The sequence below is a fragment of the Cetorhinus maximus genome, chromosome 1, assembly GCF_964194155.1.
Source record: "Cetorhinus maximus chromosome 1, sCetMax3.hap1.1, whole genome shotgun sequence".
Taxonomy (NCBI): domain Eukaryota; kingdom Metazoa; phylum Chordata; class Chondrichthyes; order Lamniformes; family Cetorhinidae; genus Cetorhinus; species Cetorhinus maximus.
Window position 1 is genome coordinate 39,922,562 of NC_135879.1, and position 19,825 is coordinate 39,942,386.

At 42.9% G+C, this 19,825-nt stretch overlaps 1 protein-coding gene across 10 annotated transcripts in view; it reads right to left on the reverse strand.

Annotated features, from left to right (window-relative positions):
* The window catches only part of kiaa1109 (KIAA1109 ortholog), a 533,049-nt gene that overhangs the window by 355,059 nt on the left and 158,165 nt on the right, over positions 1-19,825 (reverse strand). For all 10 annotated transcript variants that reach the window (XR_013576358.1, XM_078539938.1, XM_078539971.1 and 7 more), the window contains exons 15-16: positions 17,525-17,680; positions 1,720-1,817 (exon numbers count right to left, since the gene is read on the reverse strand). Coding sequence is in view for 9 of the 10 variants with exons in the window: in XM_078539938.1 (XP_078396064.1) it covers positions 1,720-1,817; positions 17,525-17,680 (254 nt within the window). In the remaining variant the exon portion in view is untranslated. The remainder of the gene's footprint in view (positions 1-1,719; positions 1,818-17,524; positions 17,681-19,825) is intronic.

The window sequence follows — 19,825 nt, forward strand, 5'->3', positions numbered from 1 at the left end:
GCAATAAAGGCAAGCATGCTATTTCCTTCCAATTGCTTGCTATACTTGCATGCTAACTTTCTATGTCCCTTGTACGAGTATACACAAGACTCGCTGAAAATCGATATTTAAGTTTCACATTAAAAAAAAAATTGCTTTTCTATTCTTACTGCCAAAGTGAACAACCTAACAATTCCCACATTATACTCTATCTGACACCTTGTCGCCCACTCATTTAACCTATCTATATCTCTTTGCAGGCACTTTGCGTCCTCCTCACAACTTACGCCTAAAGTTTGTATCATCCACAAATTTACATACATTACTCTTGGTGTTTTTGTCTAATTCATTAAGATTGGAAACAGGTGGGGCCCTAGCACTGGACCCTTGCAGTACTCAACTACTTACCGCATGCCAACTTAAAAATGTCCTGTTTATCCCCACTCTGATTCCCATTCATTAATAACTCCCAACTCCATGAGCCCTTAGCTTGCCTATTTATCTTTTGTGAGGCCTCTTACCCAATGTATTTTTTTTAATTCAAGTATACAACATCTACTGGTTCCTCTTTATCTATCCTCAAAAAGATAACAGATTTGTCAAATGCAATTTCCCTTTCAGAAATCCATGTTGACTCTGATCACACCATGATTTTACCAAGTGCATTAAGACTTCCTTAATAATAGATTACAGCATTTACCTGACAACTAACGTCAGGCTAAGTGGCCTGCAGTTTCCTATTTTCTCTCTCCCTCCTTTCTTAATAGCGGAGTTACATATGCTAACTTCCAATCTGCTGGGGCCATTCTAGAACCTAGGAATTTTGGAAAATCAAATTATACTTAACGATGAAGGTAAATTTTAACATATGGACTGGTAGCATTAAGAATAAAGTAGCATGACTAAAATTCAATGCTCAAAACAATATTTTTTCCTTAAAACATAGTGAAGTAAAATAATCCTTCCCCTTCCAGACTCTCTTCTAAATTGAAGGGTGGGAAAATTCACACCACAGAGGCAGTTAGATCTTTTAATCAAAAAAGTCAACTTTCCCCATAACCTTTGCCAATCAAAATTTAAAGGTAGTCCAATGGACCATATAGGCCATGAGAATACCAAGAATTTTTTTTTTTAATTTAATGCTTGCCAAATACTAATATTCAAATTCCTATTCATCAACCAACAGTATTAGATTATAGATTATAAATTATAAATTATGGTAAGCTTTTTCCTCACATGTCCATTTTACCAGGGGATTTGTTATCTACCAAAAAATACATTGAAAGGGTTCAAAATAGGTTACATGCACATCTTCAAGTTTATTATGAGAACATAGTCGAGGAGCATTCTGCAAATATTTATATTTAGAAGTGGTTGTGCAGCTTTCCAAAGGTTATTGGTTACTCAAGTACTGGTTGATAATTACCACCTGCTTGATAGTTAGGTCACAAAATCTGGAAAAATAATTTTAAAAAGCCAAGCAAAAAATTTTTTTGGGGCATCACATAATTTACATAACAAGAACATCAATGGATTCTGTACTTACCCTTTCAATTTACACATGGAAAACATGAGCAACTTAAATCTTTCAATGTTAGAAGGCTCTGTGCTTGCTATTCAAACAACATTTGCCAATTTTTCATGGTGTGAGGCTGTTTTGTAATGTTAAATGTTACATCACATTTACAATAATATTAAACGATTATTGCTGAGTAGCAATCCAAATAAAGTGGAACATACCTTCAAACAAAATTTTGTGTTGCATGTTTCAGGGACAAAGTCATTGAAAGGTAATGAGAAGTCAATATTCAGTGTTTCTCCACATGCTGCTAAATATACTGCAAAAGAATAACAACAGTATTGTAATTAGAAATCCCTGAAGACTACTGATTATATTAAAACTGATTGAGAGTCTGTTGAAGTCTTTAAGTAAACAAGATTTCCTGCATACAATTGAAAGTTTTGTCCCACAACATAGAAGTTTTGAACATAATCACAACAAAACAGAAACAAACTCTCTACTTGAATATCAACTTTTAAACCTTGCATTTCCTGATACTTTCCAAGCTCTGTGTTTTCAAACAAAATCGAATCAAATCAACCTGGCAAAGAGACAGAATTAAATTTACATGTTGACAGGTCTAGACAATGCTATATTCAGTTCAAAACAAAAAAAAAGTAATAAGAGGCACCAAATGAAAAAGTTTCAGCAGTGTACGTTCAGTTTTTCTCTTTGTTAAAACTACATTTTGGTGTGCACAAATCAATACCAGTGGAATGCCAGTGGCACTACTTGAATTCAAGTCATTAAGTTGACTGGAATTTTAACCTGCCTTCTCAAATATCTTAGACACAGCCTCAGTTTCCATCCAATCTCTCTTGCAAAAGCACAGACCAAAGCCAATATAGATTTTTTTTTAACCTCTTAAAATTATTGGGTTACAGCTGACAAAAGTCAGGCCACAAACTTAGGACTTAATTTCCAAAATAATCTTAATGCTCAAGGTCAGCCATACCGCTAAATTTGAGCCTTTTTAATTTGTGATGACTATTCCATGTACCTTACCATTGTTTTCTCACGTGATTGGTGATTGCAAATAATTATTGGAACTTTTTATTTATCAAGGGGCCCTTGAAATTCAGGATAATAGCGGGAAAGATTTAAGTACCCTGCTGAACATTATAACAAGTATTGAAAAGTCTGTAACCTTTCTTCCCTGTCCTAGAATTGACCTTAATTAATTGTATTGGAAATGTGCCATGAAGATAAGTCCTTAAGGCATGATACACCACAAAATTGAACTGTTCATTCAGCACATTAGCTTGATTACCTGACTCTGGAGACATTGTCTGTGCTGTACCTGATAGTTGCCATTGAGCTTGAACAGCTCCTATTATACCTGGCAAAATTATGAAAAATTTTGACGTTTGTAAATACATTTGTAAAATCATTGGTCAAAGAAAGAATATCCACCTAATTGATATGGCTATGATGATCATACAGAATGGAAACTCGTGTGTATTTTTAGTACAGTATGTTTCACCGTGCCAAGGAGGATCTTGAAAAAAAAGTTCTTAACTTCATTCCAGTGGTTTGCACAATGAGGCCTCACTACCCCTAGGTCCGTTCCAATTATGTGGTTTATGTGGGGAGCTCAGATACATCCTACATGTGCTAACATGAAAGACACCATTTCAGATCAACTTGTAATCTGAACAAACTCTCAAATCAATATCCTAGTCAGACATTTTTAAGTTAATCATTTCAATAGGAGGTAGTTGTGCAGTGTTATTGTCACTGGATTAGTATTCCAGAGACCCAGCATATTGCTCTGGGGACCTGGGTTTGAATCCTACCACAGCAGATGGTGGAATTTGAATTCAATAAAAATCTGGAATTAAAAGTCTAATTATGACTATGAAACCATTGTTGATTGTCATAAAAGCCCATCACAACAATGTGGTTGACTCTTAAACGCCCGTTGAAATAACCCACCAGCAGGACAGACAGTGGTATATGGTCAGGAGGGAGATGCCTTGGGAGTCTTCAACATCTACTCCAGACCCCATGGAGTCTCGTGGCATCAGTTCAAACATGGGCAAGGAAATCTCCTGCTGATACCACGTACCGCGTCCCCTCCCTCCCCACTCAGCTGATGAATCGGTACTCCACCACTTGGAGGAAGCACAGAGGGTGGCAAGGGCTCAGAATGTACTTTGGTTGGGGGACATCAACGTCCATCACCAAGAGTGGCTCGGTAGCACCACGACTGACTGAGTCCTAAAGGGCATGGCTGCTAGGCTGGGTGTGCGGCAGGTGATGAGGGAACCAACAAGAAAGAAAAACATATTTAACCTCATCCTCACCAACCTGCCTGCTGCAGATGCATCTGTCCATGACAGTATCGGTAGGATGACCACCACACACTCCTTGTGCAGACCAAGTCCCATCTTCACATTGAGGATACACTCCATCGTGTTGCACTACCACCATTCTAAATGGGATAGATTTCAAAACAAATCTAGCAACTCAAGATTGGTCAACCATGAGGCGCTGTGGGCCATCAGCAGCAACAGAATTGGACTCGCCTACAATTTGTAACCTCATGGCCCAGCATATCCCCCACTATCATTACCACCAAGCCACCAAGGGGCCAACCCTGGTTCAATGAAGAGTGCAGGAGGGCATGCCAGGAGCAGCACCAGGCATACCTAAAAATGAGGTGTCAACCTGGTGAAGCTACAACACAGGACTACTTGCATGCCAAAAGGCATAAGCAGCAAGTGATAGGCAGAACTAAGGAATTCCACACCCAACGGATCAACTCCGACGTCCAGCCACATCCTGCTATGAATGGAGGTGGACAATTAAACAACTCACTGGAGGAGGCGGCACCACAAATATCCCCATCCTCAATGATGGGGGAGCCCAGCACATCAGTGCAAAAGATAAGGCTGAAGCATTTGCAACAGTCTTCAGCCAGAAGTGCCGAGTGGATGATCCATTTTGACCTCCTCCAGAGGTTCCCAGCATTACAGATACCAGTTTTCAACCAATTTGATTCACTCCATGTGACATCAAGAAATGGCTGCAGGAACTGGATGCTGTAAAGGCTACGGGCTCTGATAATATTCCGGCAATAGTATTGAAGACTTGTGCTCCAGAACTAGCTGCGCCCCTAGTTGTTCCAGTACAGGAATAACACTGGCATCTACCTGGCAATGTGGCAAATTGCCCAGGTACGTACTGTACACAAAAGACAGGACAAATCCAACCCAGCCAATTACCACCCCATCAGTCTACTCTCGATCATCAGTAAAGTGACGGATGGAATCATCAATAGTGCTATCAAGCAACACTTGCTTAGCAATAACCTGTTTTCAGACACTCAGTTTGGGTTCCACTAAGGGGCTGAATTTTCCATGCCCGCTAATGGCGGGTGTGATAGGTGGCGTGAGTGGACAACATGGTGTGATTGGTTTCTTGACAGCAAGAAGGCAAGTTGTGATTGTCCACTCAGCCCGCCAACAGCGGGCCACATTTTCCACCATCGGTCGTCAGGAACCTTATTGTAATACATCAGCATATCATTATCAGGCCATCCCGCCAGGCTCCGTTGGATCGTCCGTCCACACCGATGGTAAAGCATGACGACGTGTTTCACAACAGTACAGGGACAATGTGCACTTGACAGCCTGCATTTTGGGTGAACTGGAGGTGAATGCACAGTAACATTCTGCAGAACTCACCAGGATCACTTGCTGCTTTGTAGGCTTCAGGGGAACTGGGGGGTCCTGCCTCAGAGGTGACTTTTGAGGGTGAGGGGAAGCAGGGGGCAAGTGCCACCCTGCCTTGGACTGGTGGCGGAGTGGCAGGGGGTGGGCAAGAGCAGTCCTGCCATTGTGAATATAGTGCACAAGCATTCGGGGTGGGGATTAGGGTGGGCGAGGCAAGTGGCCACGCATTCTGGAAACCTGTAGAAAGTGACCGTTCCTCTGCAACTGAGACAGTTCAGGCACAGCCACATTGATATGATTGGGGTCGGGCTCCTAGTTTACCTGCCCACTCAAGAAATGCAGAAGCATCAAAGTACCACCAAGTTCTCCAGAGGTGCCCATGACCCCGGCACAGACTGCACATTCATGAGCACTTCACTGCGCTGCAAAGCAGTTGGGCTGCATATGTTGTACAATCCCCTTGCTAAAGCTGTAGCAGCCACTGCTGCAGGTGCTCACAGCCCCTTGCAATGTCAGCATCCCGGTTTGGACCGGTCTTCCCCCATGGATCAAGTTAACAGGGTAGCCATGCAGCGCACTAATGTCTGACCACCCAAGTGATGGCCAGCACTCTCCGTGAAGCATTAAGGGGCCGTCACACTTAACCAGGACAAGTTCTTAGTACACCCATGCTAACCATGTGTTTTTCTCTTTCATCCTACAGGATCATAGAACTAGCTGGTGAACTGAACTGGTGAACTAGCTGTATGCCTTATGGCCTACAGAGCATGAAGAAGATGGAGGAGAGAGCAACTGAGCCTCCTGACTGTGCAGAGGCAGGAGCAGCAACCTCAGGAAGAAGTGACGGCTGGGGCTCCCACACACGCCGCCCAAGAGCCACAGCGAGCAATTGCACGCCGGCGCCTAGTGACACCCAGGGTCTATAGACGCTGCCTTTCATTCCTTCAAATGACCAAAAACCAGTGTTGCTGAAGACTGCAAATGTCTAGGGAACTGGTTGCTCACATCTGCCAGTTACTGCAGGATTTAGCGCCTTGGGGACATGGAGGGCATTCATTGCTAGTAGCTGTGAAAGTGACCGCGCTGCTCAATTTCTATGTCAGTGGCTCTTTTCAGGGTTCCGCAGGTTACCTCTGTGGGATATCACAAGCCTCCACCCACAAATTCATCCATGAGGTAACGGATGCCAACTTTGTGAGGGCACACAACTTTGTGCATTTCGCCCGCAACCAGAACAGCCAGGATACAAGAGCGATTGGATTTGTCCAGATCTTGGGTTTCCCACAAGTGCAGTGGTGATTGACTGCACTGATGTGGCACTCACATCTGTCGCAATGCACGGTGGACTACATCAACCACAAGGGCTTCCATTCGCTGAATGTGCAGCAGGTGTGCAACCACCAAAAATGCATCCTGCAGGTGTGCACACGGTTTCCAGGGAGTGTGCACGATGCCTACAACCTCAGTTGGTCACAGATCCCTGGAGCTTCCAGGGTCCACAGAAGCTGCAGGGATGGCTTCTCGGGAACAAGGACTACCTGCAGAGGCTGTGGCTGATGACACCCGTGCAGTGGCCTCAGACTGCAGCAGAGTGACAGTATAATGAGGCTCATGTTGCAGCTCGCACCTCTGTTTTCAAAGTCCGTTAGGACCTTGATTTCGGGCATTCTGCCACTGGTCTGTGGTCTCTCTCTCGTTGTGTGCCAGTTTGTCCTGCATGGAAAGAGATGGAGGAAGTGTAAGCAGGGTGCCTGTCAGGCCAGATGACAAGTATGCCTGGCCTGTGTGGGCGGTGAGTGGTCCCATGGACGGGATGAGGACAATAACGGTGAGTGTGAGAGAGTGAATGGTGATGTCCCTTGAACTGTTAGTGAGTGAGGGCCCTGTGGATGTGTGATGCGTTTGAGTGTGTGTGCGTTGAGAGTTATGGAAAGAGAGTGACTTACCCTGGCGGAACAGAGGAGGCCATTCATCCTCTTGCGACACTGGGTGGCTGTCCTCTTCTGAAGGGTGTTAGCGCTGACCACCGCTGCCACTGTCTCCCAAGCTGGATTGGTCACATTGCTGCCCATCCGGTGGCCAAAGTGAGGGTACAGGACCTCCCACCGGCCCTCCGCGGCATCCAAAAGTCATTCAAGAGACCTGTCATTAAACTGGAGGGCTGCAGTCTTCTTCAGTTTCAGGGCCATGTCTCCCAGGCAGCAATTGTGGGCTGGAAGCAATGAGCACTGTGCTTGCGGCTGAACTTTGAACATTGCGCCTGGCGTGATAAAGTGGCGGGGTGATGGCGGGCGGACAAATGAAAGCCCGCCCGCCATGGAAATGGCATATTTCCTGGGAGTGCATAAATAACGAGGCAGGTTCGGGACAATACAGCGTGAAAACCCGCTATCGCGGCCAGTGGGTAAAATGGCATTTTACCCACCCGCTACCATGCTTGGTGCAAATTTGAGAAAATTCTGCCCAGAGCCACTCAGCTCCTGACCTCATTACAGCCTTGATTCAAACATGGACAAAAGAGTAGAGATGAGGTGAGAGTGACTGCCCTTGGCATCAAGGAAGCATTTGACCGAGTGTAGCATCAAGGAGCCCTAGCCAAAACTGGAGTAAATGGGAACCAGGGGAAAAATCTCTGCTGGTTGGATTCATACCTAGCACAAAGGAAAATGGTTTTGGTTGTTGGGGGTCAATCATCTCAGTTCCAAGATATCACTGCAAGCGTTCCCCAGGGTAGTGTCCTCAGCCCAAACATCTTCAGCTGCTTCATCAATGATCTTCCTTCCATCATTAAGGTCAGAACTGGGGATGTTTACTGATGATTGCACAATGTTCAGCACCATTAGTGAGTCCTCAGATACTAAAGCAGTCCATGTACAAATGCAGCAAGACCTGGACAATGTGACAAGTAGCAAGTAACATTTGTGTCACACAAGTGCCAGGCAATTACCATCTCCAACAAGGGAGAATCCAACCATCGCCCTTTGACATTCAACGGCAAGACCATCACTGAATCCCCCACTATTAACATCCTGGAGGTCACCATTGGCCAGAAAAGGAAGTGAACTGATCACATAAATACTGTGGCTACAAGGGCAGGTCTGAGGCTAGGAATCCTGCAGCGAGTAATTTACTTCCTGACTCTCCAAAGCCTGTCCACCATCAACATAGCACAAGTCAGGGGTGTAAAGGAGTACTCTCCATTTACCTGGACGAGGACAGCTTCAATAACACTCAAGAAGCTTGACACCATCTAGGACAAAGCAGTCTGCTTGATTGGCACCCCATAAACAAACATTCACCCCTTCCACCACCAACACACTGTGTACCATCTATAAGATACATGCAGGAACTCACCAAGGATTCTTAGACAGTCACTTCCAAACCCACAACCGCTACCATCTAGAAGGACAAGGAAAGACACATGGGAGCACCACCACATGGAAGTTCCTCTCCAGCCACCTATCATCCCGATTTGGAAATATATCGCTGTTCCTTCACTGTCGCTGGGTTAAAATCCTGGAACTCCCTTCTGAACAACACTGTAGATGCACCAGGCCACATGGACTGCAGCAGTTCAAGAAGGCAGCTCACCACCACCTTCTGAAGGGTAATTAGGGATGGGCAATAAATACTAGCCTAGCCAGCGACACCCACATCCCATGAATGAATACAAATAATTCTCAAAGGCGCAATGTTTCTCAAACTTAAAATTGTGATGAAATAGTGACAAAAGTTATTGAGATTTGCATTTTTAAGTTGATTTTAGTTGCAGGGCACCTAGGGAGGCGATGGCGTAGTGGTATTGTCGCTAGCCTAGTAATCCCAAGACCCAGGGTACTGCTCTGGGGACCTGGGTTCAAATCCTGCCACGGCAGATGGTGGAATTTGAATTAAATAAAAATCTCCAATTAAAAGTCCATGGAACCATTGTCGATTGTTGTAAAAACCTGTCAGATTCACTAATGTGCTTTAGGGAAGGAAATCTGCTGTCCTTACCTGGTCTGGCCTACATATGACTCCAGGTCCACAGCAATGTGGTTGACTCTTAAATGCCCCCTGAACAAGGGCAATTAGGGATGGGCAATAAATGCTGGCCCAATCAGTGATGAGCACCTCCCATGAATGAATTTTTAAAAATCTCATAACATTCTGAAATTCAGAAAACTTAAAACTCTTAAATAAATATTCAATTTTCAAATTAAAAAATGTTTGTTTTCAACTTTTACGGTTGCATTTTTCCCAAGAGTTAAATTATGCACAAGTTTAGTGTAGTATTTGGAGTTAAGTTAGTAATCAGATACACAGATTAAGAACTCAGAGACTGATAAAAGATTTCAAGATTTGAGTGAGTGAAGTGACAAATAACTGCAGTGCAGGAGGAGACCATTCATCCCATCATGCATGTTCCAGTTCTTCGAAAGAGTATCAATTATCCCACACTTTCCCATAACACTGCATTTTTCCCCCTTTCTACATAATAATCCAATTCCTGTTTGAAAGGTCCTATTGAATCTGCTTCCAACACCATTTCAAGCAATGTGCCCCAGGTCATAATAAACTTGCCAAGTAAAAACAAAATTCTTCATCTCCCCTTGATTTTCAACAATTATTTTAAGTCTTAGTCTTCTAGATACTGGTCTGCCTGTCAGTGGAAACAGTTTCTCCTGATCTACGCTATGAAAATCCCTCATAATTTTGAACACCACTATTAAATCTCCTGCAACTTCTCTAGTCTCTCCACATAACCAAGTTTCCTCATCTATATCACTATGATAGTGAATCTCCGATGCAACCTCTCCAAGGCCTAAACATCCTTTCTAAAGTATTTAATATTCGAAACAATACCCAGTGGAGGACTAACCAGTGATTTATAAAGATTTACCATAACTTCCTTGCTTTTGAATTTGTTTATTGATGAAAATGAAATATCCCATATATTTTTGGATTTAAAAAAAAACAATTTTAATCAACTTGTCCCACTATGTTCAAAGACCTGTGCACATGGCCCCCATGTCTCTGTCCCTGCTCTCTCTTTTTAAGATTGTATTTAGTTTTGTACTGCCTCTCGTTATTTTTCCTCTCAAAATGCATCACTTCCCACTCCTCTGCATTAAATTTAATCTCTCATCTGTCTGCGCACTTCAGCAGCCCATTTCTTCTCCTGAAAACTGTCCATATCCTCCCCAATGATTAGCACATTTCCAAACTATATATTATCTTAACAATTTGAAGTTGTGCCCCTGTACCCAAGTCCAGGTCATTAATATACATCAAAAAGAGCAATGATCTTCATACCAACCCTAAGGAACACCACTTTATCCTCCCCTCCAGTCCAAAAATAATCGTTCAATACTACTTTCTGCTTTCTTCCTCACAGGCAATTTCATATCTACAAATATATGTAAATACACTTTGATTTAATCTAATATTTGAAGTCACTTATTAGCCCATAACTTGCGCGCTCCCCAGCGTCGGATTTGGGGGGTACCCCAAAGGCGTGCTGGAGAATCTTTCTAGAAAGTTCCCAGGCAAGGGTTTGCACGGCAATTGCTCAGAAGTGCTAACTTCCTCTGGACAACTGCACTACACTGGGAACCATCCAAAAATATGATTTAAATCGCAAACTTCCGATGGTTCCACCATATACCAATAGTTACCAAGAAAAAGTTAGAAGAATTAAAACCTCTTCTAACTACTGCACAGAGTTACACCGACCCTACGGGACTCCGCCACACCCACCCACCAATTCCCTCCCCCCCCCACCCCACCATAGGACTCCACCATCACACCCGACGTCCAACAACCCAACCTCCCCCCCACCCCCAACCTCGGACCCCAACCTCCCCACAACCTCTGGGCCCCACAACCCCCCCCAGCTTCCAGATCCACAGACCTCCGGAGCCCCCCCAACTCCCAGACCCACAGACCTCCAGAACGCCCCAACCGCCAAATCCTTCTACTTACCTTAGAGATTTGCCTTCCCCTGGCCTGTCAATTTTCCTGGCCCTTTAAACTTACCTGCTTTACTGCAGAAAGTGCTGTCAAACGAGGGGACGTGGCTTCCTTGAATACACTGGATCTAGACTTCACTGGGGCCTGCGAGGGTTCTTTCGATCCAGGCTCCATGCAGCTCCGGCAAATGGAAGTGACAACGCAATTTTCAAGGCCTGTTAAGTGTGCATTTATTTCTTCTAAGTTTTGCGGGCCAGCACTTTCCGACACTAGTCGGAAGTTCTGGCCCATTGAATTTGATGGAAATGCAACAGAACTTTACTGCAGTATGATGAATGTGTTGAGAGCTGGCATTACAATTTGAAAAGGAAAAAAGTATCTTCAAATTTCAACAGACAGCAGGACACAAGCTGCATTTCCTGATATGGCAGATATCTTGACTCACTCTATAACTCATGTTGTACATCTGAATGTAGAGTTGTAAGTTAGCATTAGCACAGACACGGGTGCAGATTCTACTTCCAATTAGCACAGAAAGGTCTTTATTGAGGCAAGACCAAACAATGGAAGGAAAGAAAACCCTCCCAAAAATCAACACAAAACAAATTAGTTGTTAAATTTGGTGACATGCAAAAAAAAAGAAAAACAATTTTCAGGATTACAAAATGTTTCTAGCAGAATTATGGAATAGTTCAGACAATTGGCCCAATGTATGTCAAAATTCAAATTTTTTTTTTGATGGTGTTCGCTACCAATGTGGGACACACATCCTCAAATTATCCCACATCCTTGCTGCTGAGAGGGCATGTAGATTTGCATTCAGAATTCCTGGCAATGTTTATTTGGCTGGCCATCAGGAACACTTTGTAAACATATATATGAGATACATGCACGGTTCTAAATATGCCTGTTCACAAAAGCAACTTCAGTTTTTGACAAAACAATGTAGGCTTACAATCTGGTAACTTGTTAGATATTGGTAGCAATTTTAAATTCCAAGGACAGGTGAGTTGTGGGACCAGAGTGGGTGAAGATGAAAATTTTACAATTCTCAAACCCAACCCCAGCCTGCCTTCAACCCACTCACTTCTGGTTTTCACAAAGGTGAATTAAGCGATAGGCAATCAATCAATTCTCAGGAGGCAGGCCAGTCATTAAAATCTTTTAAGGAGGCTGCATGTCTCTATTTTAGTAGTATTTTTATTTTTAACTCAGAGGCCAGGATTCACAGGCCTCAGGAATTTGGCAGGTAAAAGGGGGCAAGAGAAGCAGAATCCATTAGGTAAGCGCTTTTTCTGCGCTGTTTGTGGCCAGGGGAGCAGGAGTGTTTCCCAAACGGCCCAACAAACTTACATTTACACAATCAAACCCCCACCCCTGTCTCAATCCTGCAGTCAGATTTACATGACATCTGCTCCCCGCCCGGTTACACACCCAAAAGCAGCAAGCCAGTCTTTCATTTTGACAGCTTACCAGAGGGATCACTGTTGAAAAAAAGTAAAAGCCTTCTGCAATTAATTTCTGAAGAGGTGCAGCAAAGTGATACTTTGTGGTATCCCACCCAAACATTCTTCCCCACCCCCTTCCTACTCTATTCTAGCACTTGGTAAATATCAAGGCCAATCAGTTCGAGAATAAAAGCTTGCATTTATAGCATCATTCTTATTTTTAGGATATCCCAAAACACTTCACAGCTAATGATGTGCTTATAAAATAGTTACAGTTGTTCTAATGGAGGTAAATGCAGCAGCGAATTTGTGCACAGCTATGTCCTATAAACAGCTGAGATAAGTGACGAGCTAATCTGTTTTAGTAGAGTTGTTCGAGGGATAAATGTTCCCAAGGCACAGGATGAACTCTGTGCCCTACCTGTGAGAGTAAGGAACTTAATGTGACAGCAAAGCAAATGGCATAGAGAAATTAATGGAACTAAAAACAAACTAATTCCCTGGACCAGATGGCCTACATCCCATGGATTTTAAAACCTGGCTGCAGAGATGATGGATGCAATGGTTTTGATCTTCCAAAATTCCCTAGACTCTGGAATAGTTTCTGTGAATTGGAAGATAACAAATGTAACCCCCTTGTTCAAGAAAGGAGGGAGGGGGAAAATAGAGGATTATAGGTCAGTTAGCCTGAAACCAGTAGTACAAAAAGTGCTAGAACATGTTTTTAAGGATACAGTAACAGAGTACCTGGAAAATCATAGTATGATTAGGTAGAGTCAATATATGAAAAGGAATTCATGTTTGACAAATATTAGTTTTTTAATGGTGTAAATAGTAGGATAGATAAAAAGAAACTAGTAGATACAGTATAAATGAATTTTCAGAAGACATTCAGTAGGTACTAAATAAGAGATAAGTGCTTATTGGATTTTCGGGTTGGTAGACGCTAATTAGTGGAGTACCACAAAGATTGGTGCTTGGGTCTCAGCTATTTACAATCTATATCAATGAATTATATGAAAGGACCCAGCGTAATATATCTACATTTGCTGACAATACAAAGCTAGGTGGGAAAGTAAGCCATGAGGAGGCAGTAGAGACTCTGAAGGGACACATGACCAGTTAAGTGATTGGACAAGAAGGTGGCAGTGGATTATGTGAGGAAGCGTGAAATTATCCACTTTGGTTGGAAGAATGCAAAGGCAGATTCTTTTTTCAAGCTGAGACACCAGTAAATGTTGTTATTCAAAGCGCTCTGGGGATGTACAAGAATCACAAAGTTAACATGCAGATACAGTAAATAATTAGGAAGCCAAATGGTATGTTGGTCTTTATTGTAAGGAATATAAGTCTTACTGCAATTGTACGTGGCTTTCTTGAAACCACATCTGGAATACTGTACACAGCTTTGGTCACCTTACCTCAAGAAGGATATAGTTACCTTTGAGAAGGTGCAAGGTAGGGTGAGTAGATTGATTCCTGGAATGAGGGAACAGTCCTACAAGGAGAGCTTGAGTAGAATAGGCCTTTATTCTCTGGAGTTTAGAGGAATGGGAGATGATCTCTTTGTAACGAATAAAATTCTTCAGAAAATTTGATAAGATTGATGATTAGAGGCTGTTTCGACTGGTTGGAGAGCCTTGAACAAAGGATTATATCCAGAGGCCCACAGGTGCCTCCATGCCAGTCCATGAGTATACCCAAGACAACCTGAATGATTTTGGGCAGCAAGGGATATGTGCATAGGGCAAAAAAATAGAGTTGATGGTGGAACAGGTTTGAGGAGCCCACTGCTACTCCCATTTCCTTTTCTTTAATTCATTTATGGGACGTGGGCTTCGCTGGCTCAGCCAGCATTTATTGCCCATCCTTAATTGCCCTTGAGAAGGTGGCAGTAAGCTGCCTTCTTGAACCGCTGTAGTCCCTGTGGTGTAGGTACACCCACAGTGCTATTAGCAAGGGCGTTCCAGGATTTTGACCCAGCAACAGTGAAGGAACGCGATATATTTTTAAGTCAGGATGGTGAGTGACTTGGAGGGGAACTTCCAGGCGGTGGTGTTCCCAAGTATCTGCTGCCCTTGCCCTTCTAGATGGTGGTGGTCGTGGGTTTGAAAGGTGCTGTCTAAGGAGCCTTGGTGAGTTTTTGCAGTGCATCTTATAGATGGTATACACTGCCACCACTGTCCATCAGTGGTGGAGAGAGTGAATGTTTGTGGAAGGGGTGCCACTCAAGCGGGCCTGAATGGTGTCAAGCTTCTTGAATGTTGTTGGAGCTGCACCCATCCAGGCACATGGAAAGGATTCCATCACATTCCTAACTTGCGCCTTGTAGATGGTGGACAGGGTTTGGGGAGTCAGGAGGTGAGTTATTCACCACAGGATTCCTAGCCTCTGACCTGCTCTTGCAGCCAGTGTTTATATAGCTAGTCCAGTTCATTTTCTGGTCAATGGTAACCCCCCCAGGATGTGGATAGTGGGGGATTCAGTGATGGTAATGCCATTGAATGTCAAGGAGCAATGGTTAGGTTCTCTCCTGCTGGAGGTGGTCATTGCCTGGCATTTGTGTGGCACGAATGTACTTGCCACTTGTTAGTCCAAGCCTGGATATTGTCCAGGTCTTGCTGCATTTGTACATGGACTGCTTCAGTATCTGAGGACTCACGAATGTTGCTGAACATTGTTTGCTGATGATTGCACATCGCCACTTCTGACCTTATAATGGAAGGACGGTCATTGATGACGCAGCTGAAGATGGATGGGCCTAGGACACTACCCTGAGCAATTCTTGCAGTGATGTCCTGTAACTGAGATGACTGACCTCCAATAACGACAACCATCTTTCTTTGTGTTTGGTATGACTCCAACCAGTGGAGAGTTTTCACCCCCCCCCCGATTCCCATTGACTCCAAATTTTGCTAAGGCTCCTTGATGCCGCACTCGGTCAAATGCTGCCTTAATGTCAAGGGCAGTCACTCTCACCTTACCTCTGGAGTTAAGCTCTTTTGTCCATGTTTGAACCAAGGCTGTAATGAGGTCAGGAGCTGAGTGACACTGGCAGAACCCAAACTGAGCATCAGTGAGCAGGTTATTGCTAAGCAAGCACCACTTGATAGCACTGTTGATGACCCCTTCCATCACTTTACTGATGATTGAGAGTGGACTGATAGGGCTGGGTTGGATTTGTCCTGCTTTCTGTGGGACATACCTGGGCAATTTTCCTCATTTTTCAAGAATGGCCAATATTTCACAAATAAAGGGAAAAAAACGGGCTTGCATTCAGAAGTGCAGAAGTACTAGATGCCAGTGTTGCAGCTGTACTGGAACAGCTTGGCTAAGGGCGCAGCAAGTTCTGGAGCACAAGTCTTCAGTACTATTGCCAGAATATTGTCAGGGCCCAGAGCCTTTGCAGTATCCAGTGCCTTCAGCTGTTTCTTGATATCACATGGAGTGAATATATCTCCACCTGAGGGGTAAACAATGCCTGAACCAAAAGGCCAATTCAGCTTACTATTTCTACTAAGCAGCTATGAGATCAAGTGTTTTTAGTGAACAGTCAGTAGCTGCAACTTAAGCACACCAGTCTCCAAAGCTCTACAGTGCCAAGCTCAAACCCTAGCCTGGAGAGAGCATGAACTTATCTTCTATTGTTTTTGTTCCTAGTGAAACCAACAGATCAAGCATTGTGCAAATCAGTACGTGAACTAAGCTCTGACAGCACCCATCAAGAAGTATTCCACCTTTGCTAAAGGAGAACATAGAAAAAAGCAAGCAACAAAAAAAAAAGTGCCTGGGAAAGAAGAGAACATTTAAATCTTTTGCCTTTTCTATTTGCCACTGAAGTGAAATTTAAAAATTATATATTACTTTAGACGGAGTCTCGCAATGCTCAAGCAAAACACTACTAGAACTTCAATATCAGATACAAGCAGAAACTATGACTGGAAATCAACGTTCCACTCATTTTTCAAGAATGACCAATATTTCACAAATAAAGGGAAAAAACGGGCTTACATTCAGAAGTGCACATCAAGTGCTTTTGTATCATATAAATCCCTATTAGAAACTATTTCTAATCATTATCATGATCATATTGTCTGCCCAAGAGTCAAATTTTACAACAAGGCTTTTTTTTATTTAAAAAATGAATAAAATTAAGCCAGTGCTTTTCGTTGATAATTAACTGTTTTGTAAAATTACAAGCAACCTTTTGTACCTTTCATATTGTCAATTTTGAGCAGATGGTGGCATGGTGGTAACGTCACTGGACTAACAATCCAACGGCCCAGGCCAAAGCTCTGGGGACACAGGTTTGAATCCCACCACAGTAGCTGGTGGAATCTGGACTCAATAAATAAAATCTGAAATATAAAGCTTAGAAATGGTGACCACAAAACTATCGTCCATTGTTGTAAAAACCCATCTGGTTGACTAATGTCCTTTAGGGCAGGAAATCTGCCATCCTTACCTGGTCTGGCCTACATGCGAGTCCAGATCCACAATATGTGGTTGACTCTTTACTATTCTCTGAAATGGTTGAGCAAGCCACTCAGTTCAAGGACAATCAGGGATAGGCAACAAATGCAGGCCTTTCCAGCAACACCCACATCCCATGAAAGAATAAAAAGGAATAAAAAATTTGCAAGTTTTCCTAATGCATTAAATCCACAGATAAACTTGAACTTCTCTTTCTTTTTAGGGTCCTGCTGAATTGTGTTCAGGGCAATCAACAAGTCTAGGTTACCCTAAACATCACCACAACTACTTGAAGCAGCTCAAGTTGCAAGCTAAAATCAGCATCTACGGCCACAGTCAGGTAATTTTTAATCTCCTGATGAAGCTGATGGTCAAGTGTATGCAAAATTATAACAAGTTTTGACTATATTTTGTGAAGGGTTATATTTTCTTACCATTTTCTTGTTGTTTTGTAGAGCAATCTACCCAGTTGTGTTGGTTTGCTGCCCATATCATCTCAAATTGATGGAACATCACTTTCAACTTCCAAGTGTATGGAACAAACGAGTAGATGTCAGGGGCGCTATCACTAGCCCAATCCTGTATTAAATCTTTGAAAACAAGAATACACAGGAGTCACATATAGCTCTAAAATATTAAAAATGTTAATAGTTGCTCAAGAAAACCCTGGACTTCTTTCAAAATGAATTTCTAACAATACCTGGGAGTGTACAACTATAGCCAATTGCAATCCCATTGACTTAAGTTAAAGGAATATCAATTTTTAAAACTGTGTTTGAGAATCTGATTTATAGTTTATTCTGGTGACACTGCAAGACATCCATGTAAAGCCCTGTGGTGAAAAGCTGCAGGTAAAGGATGCAAAATGGAGAGAAGATACTGTTGTGCGACTTTGAAACTCTCTGCCTCTAAAGGCGGTGGAGGCGGGGTCATTGAATATTTTTAAAGTAGAGGTAGATAGATTCTTGTTAAGCAAGGGAATCAAAAGGTTATCGGGGATAGATGGGAAAGTAGAATGCAAAACACAAACAATCAGCCATGAACTTAGTGAATGATGGAACAGGCTTGAGGGGCCGAATGACCTACTTCTGCTCCTATTTCGTACGTTCATATGTATTAGCAATGGAGTAAAAGTGAAGAAAGTGGATATCTTTAGAAATTATCCTTCATCAGGGATGTAATTGAGGTGGATGCTCTATTCAAGAAAGCCAATTGGTGAAGGATAAAACTGAAGATAATATTTACACACTTGTATATTTATTCACAGAATCACACACTACAAGCTTACACCCTCCTAACCCAACGACAACAATTTTGGTGTGTCTCTTAATAGCGGCTCAAGTGAAACTCCAGTTAATGCCCAACACACCCATAAAATTAAACACAATTAACATGCAATACACAGCTCACAAGTCCAGAATGGCAATTAGCAACCACATATTAAAACACTACCTTAAAAAACTTAAAACACTCGTTATGAACAAATTTGAAGAGTTGTATCTCAAAAACTGCAAACTCAGTTCTAGAAAACGATAAATTATGTTGCAATACCATGCTCATGACATTCCTGTCAAAACAATTCTGTTATACAAGCATGCATCTCATTTTTTATTTCGCTTTCCACATTACTACTGGGAAATATCCTAATTGATTAGAGGGCATCCAAGGATTTAAAAACAAGGATGAAAATTTTAAAATTGAGGCATTGCTTAAGTGGGAGCCAATGTAGGTTACCAAACACAGGAGTGATGAGTGAACATGACTTGGGGGCAAGTAAGCTCAAGGGCAGCAGAGGGCTGGATGACCTCAGGTTTTTACACAAGATCAAATTTGGGAGACCAGCCAGGAGTGCACTGAATAGTCAAGTCTAGAGGTAACAAAGGCAGGGATGAGGTTTTAGCATAGAGGAGCTGAAGTGTGGACAAAGGTGGGTGATGTTACAGAGGTGAAAATAGGCAGTCTTAGTGATGTGCGAACATTAAATCGAAAGTTCAGTTCTGAGTCAAATGTGAAACCAAGGTTGCAAACTGTCTGGTTCAGCTTAAGACAGGTGTCAGGGGAAAAAAAATGGAGCCAGTAGCTAGGGAACAGAGTTTGTAGCAGTAATAGAAGACAATGACTTTGGTCTTCTCAATACTTAATTGGAGGAAATTTCTGTTCATCCAGTACCGGATGTCAGATAAGCAGTCTGATAATTTAGCAACAATGCAAGGGTTCAAAGAAGTGGTGGCCAAGTAGAGCTGGGTTTCATTAGCGTCTGTGAAACCTGATGCCGTGTTTTTGAATGATATCACTGATGGGCAGCAAGTAGATTTTTTAAAATTCACTCATGGGATCTGGGCATCACTGTAACAGCCAGGATTTATTGCCCATCTCTAAATGCCCTCGAGGAGGTGGTGGTGACTGCCTTCTTGGACCGCTGCAGTCCATGTGGTGTAGGTATACCCACAGTGGTATTATGGAGGGAGTTCCAAGATTTTGACCCAGTGACAGTAAAAGAGTGACATGGTTCTAAGTCAGCATGGTGTGAGACCTGGGAGGGGAACTTGCAGGTAGTGTTGTTTCCAAGCATCTGCTGCACTCGTCTTTCCAAGTGATAGAGGTCACTTGTTTATCCGATGCTATGAAGGAGCAATGGTGAATTGCTGCATGCATCTTGTAGATGGTACACAGTACTGCCGCTGTGCACTGGTGGTGGAGGAAGTGAATGTTTAAGGTGATGGATCAGGGACCAA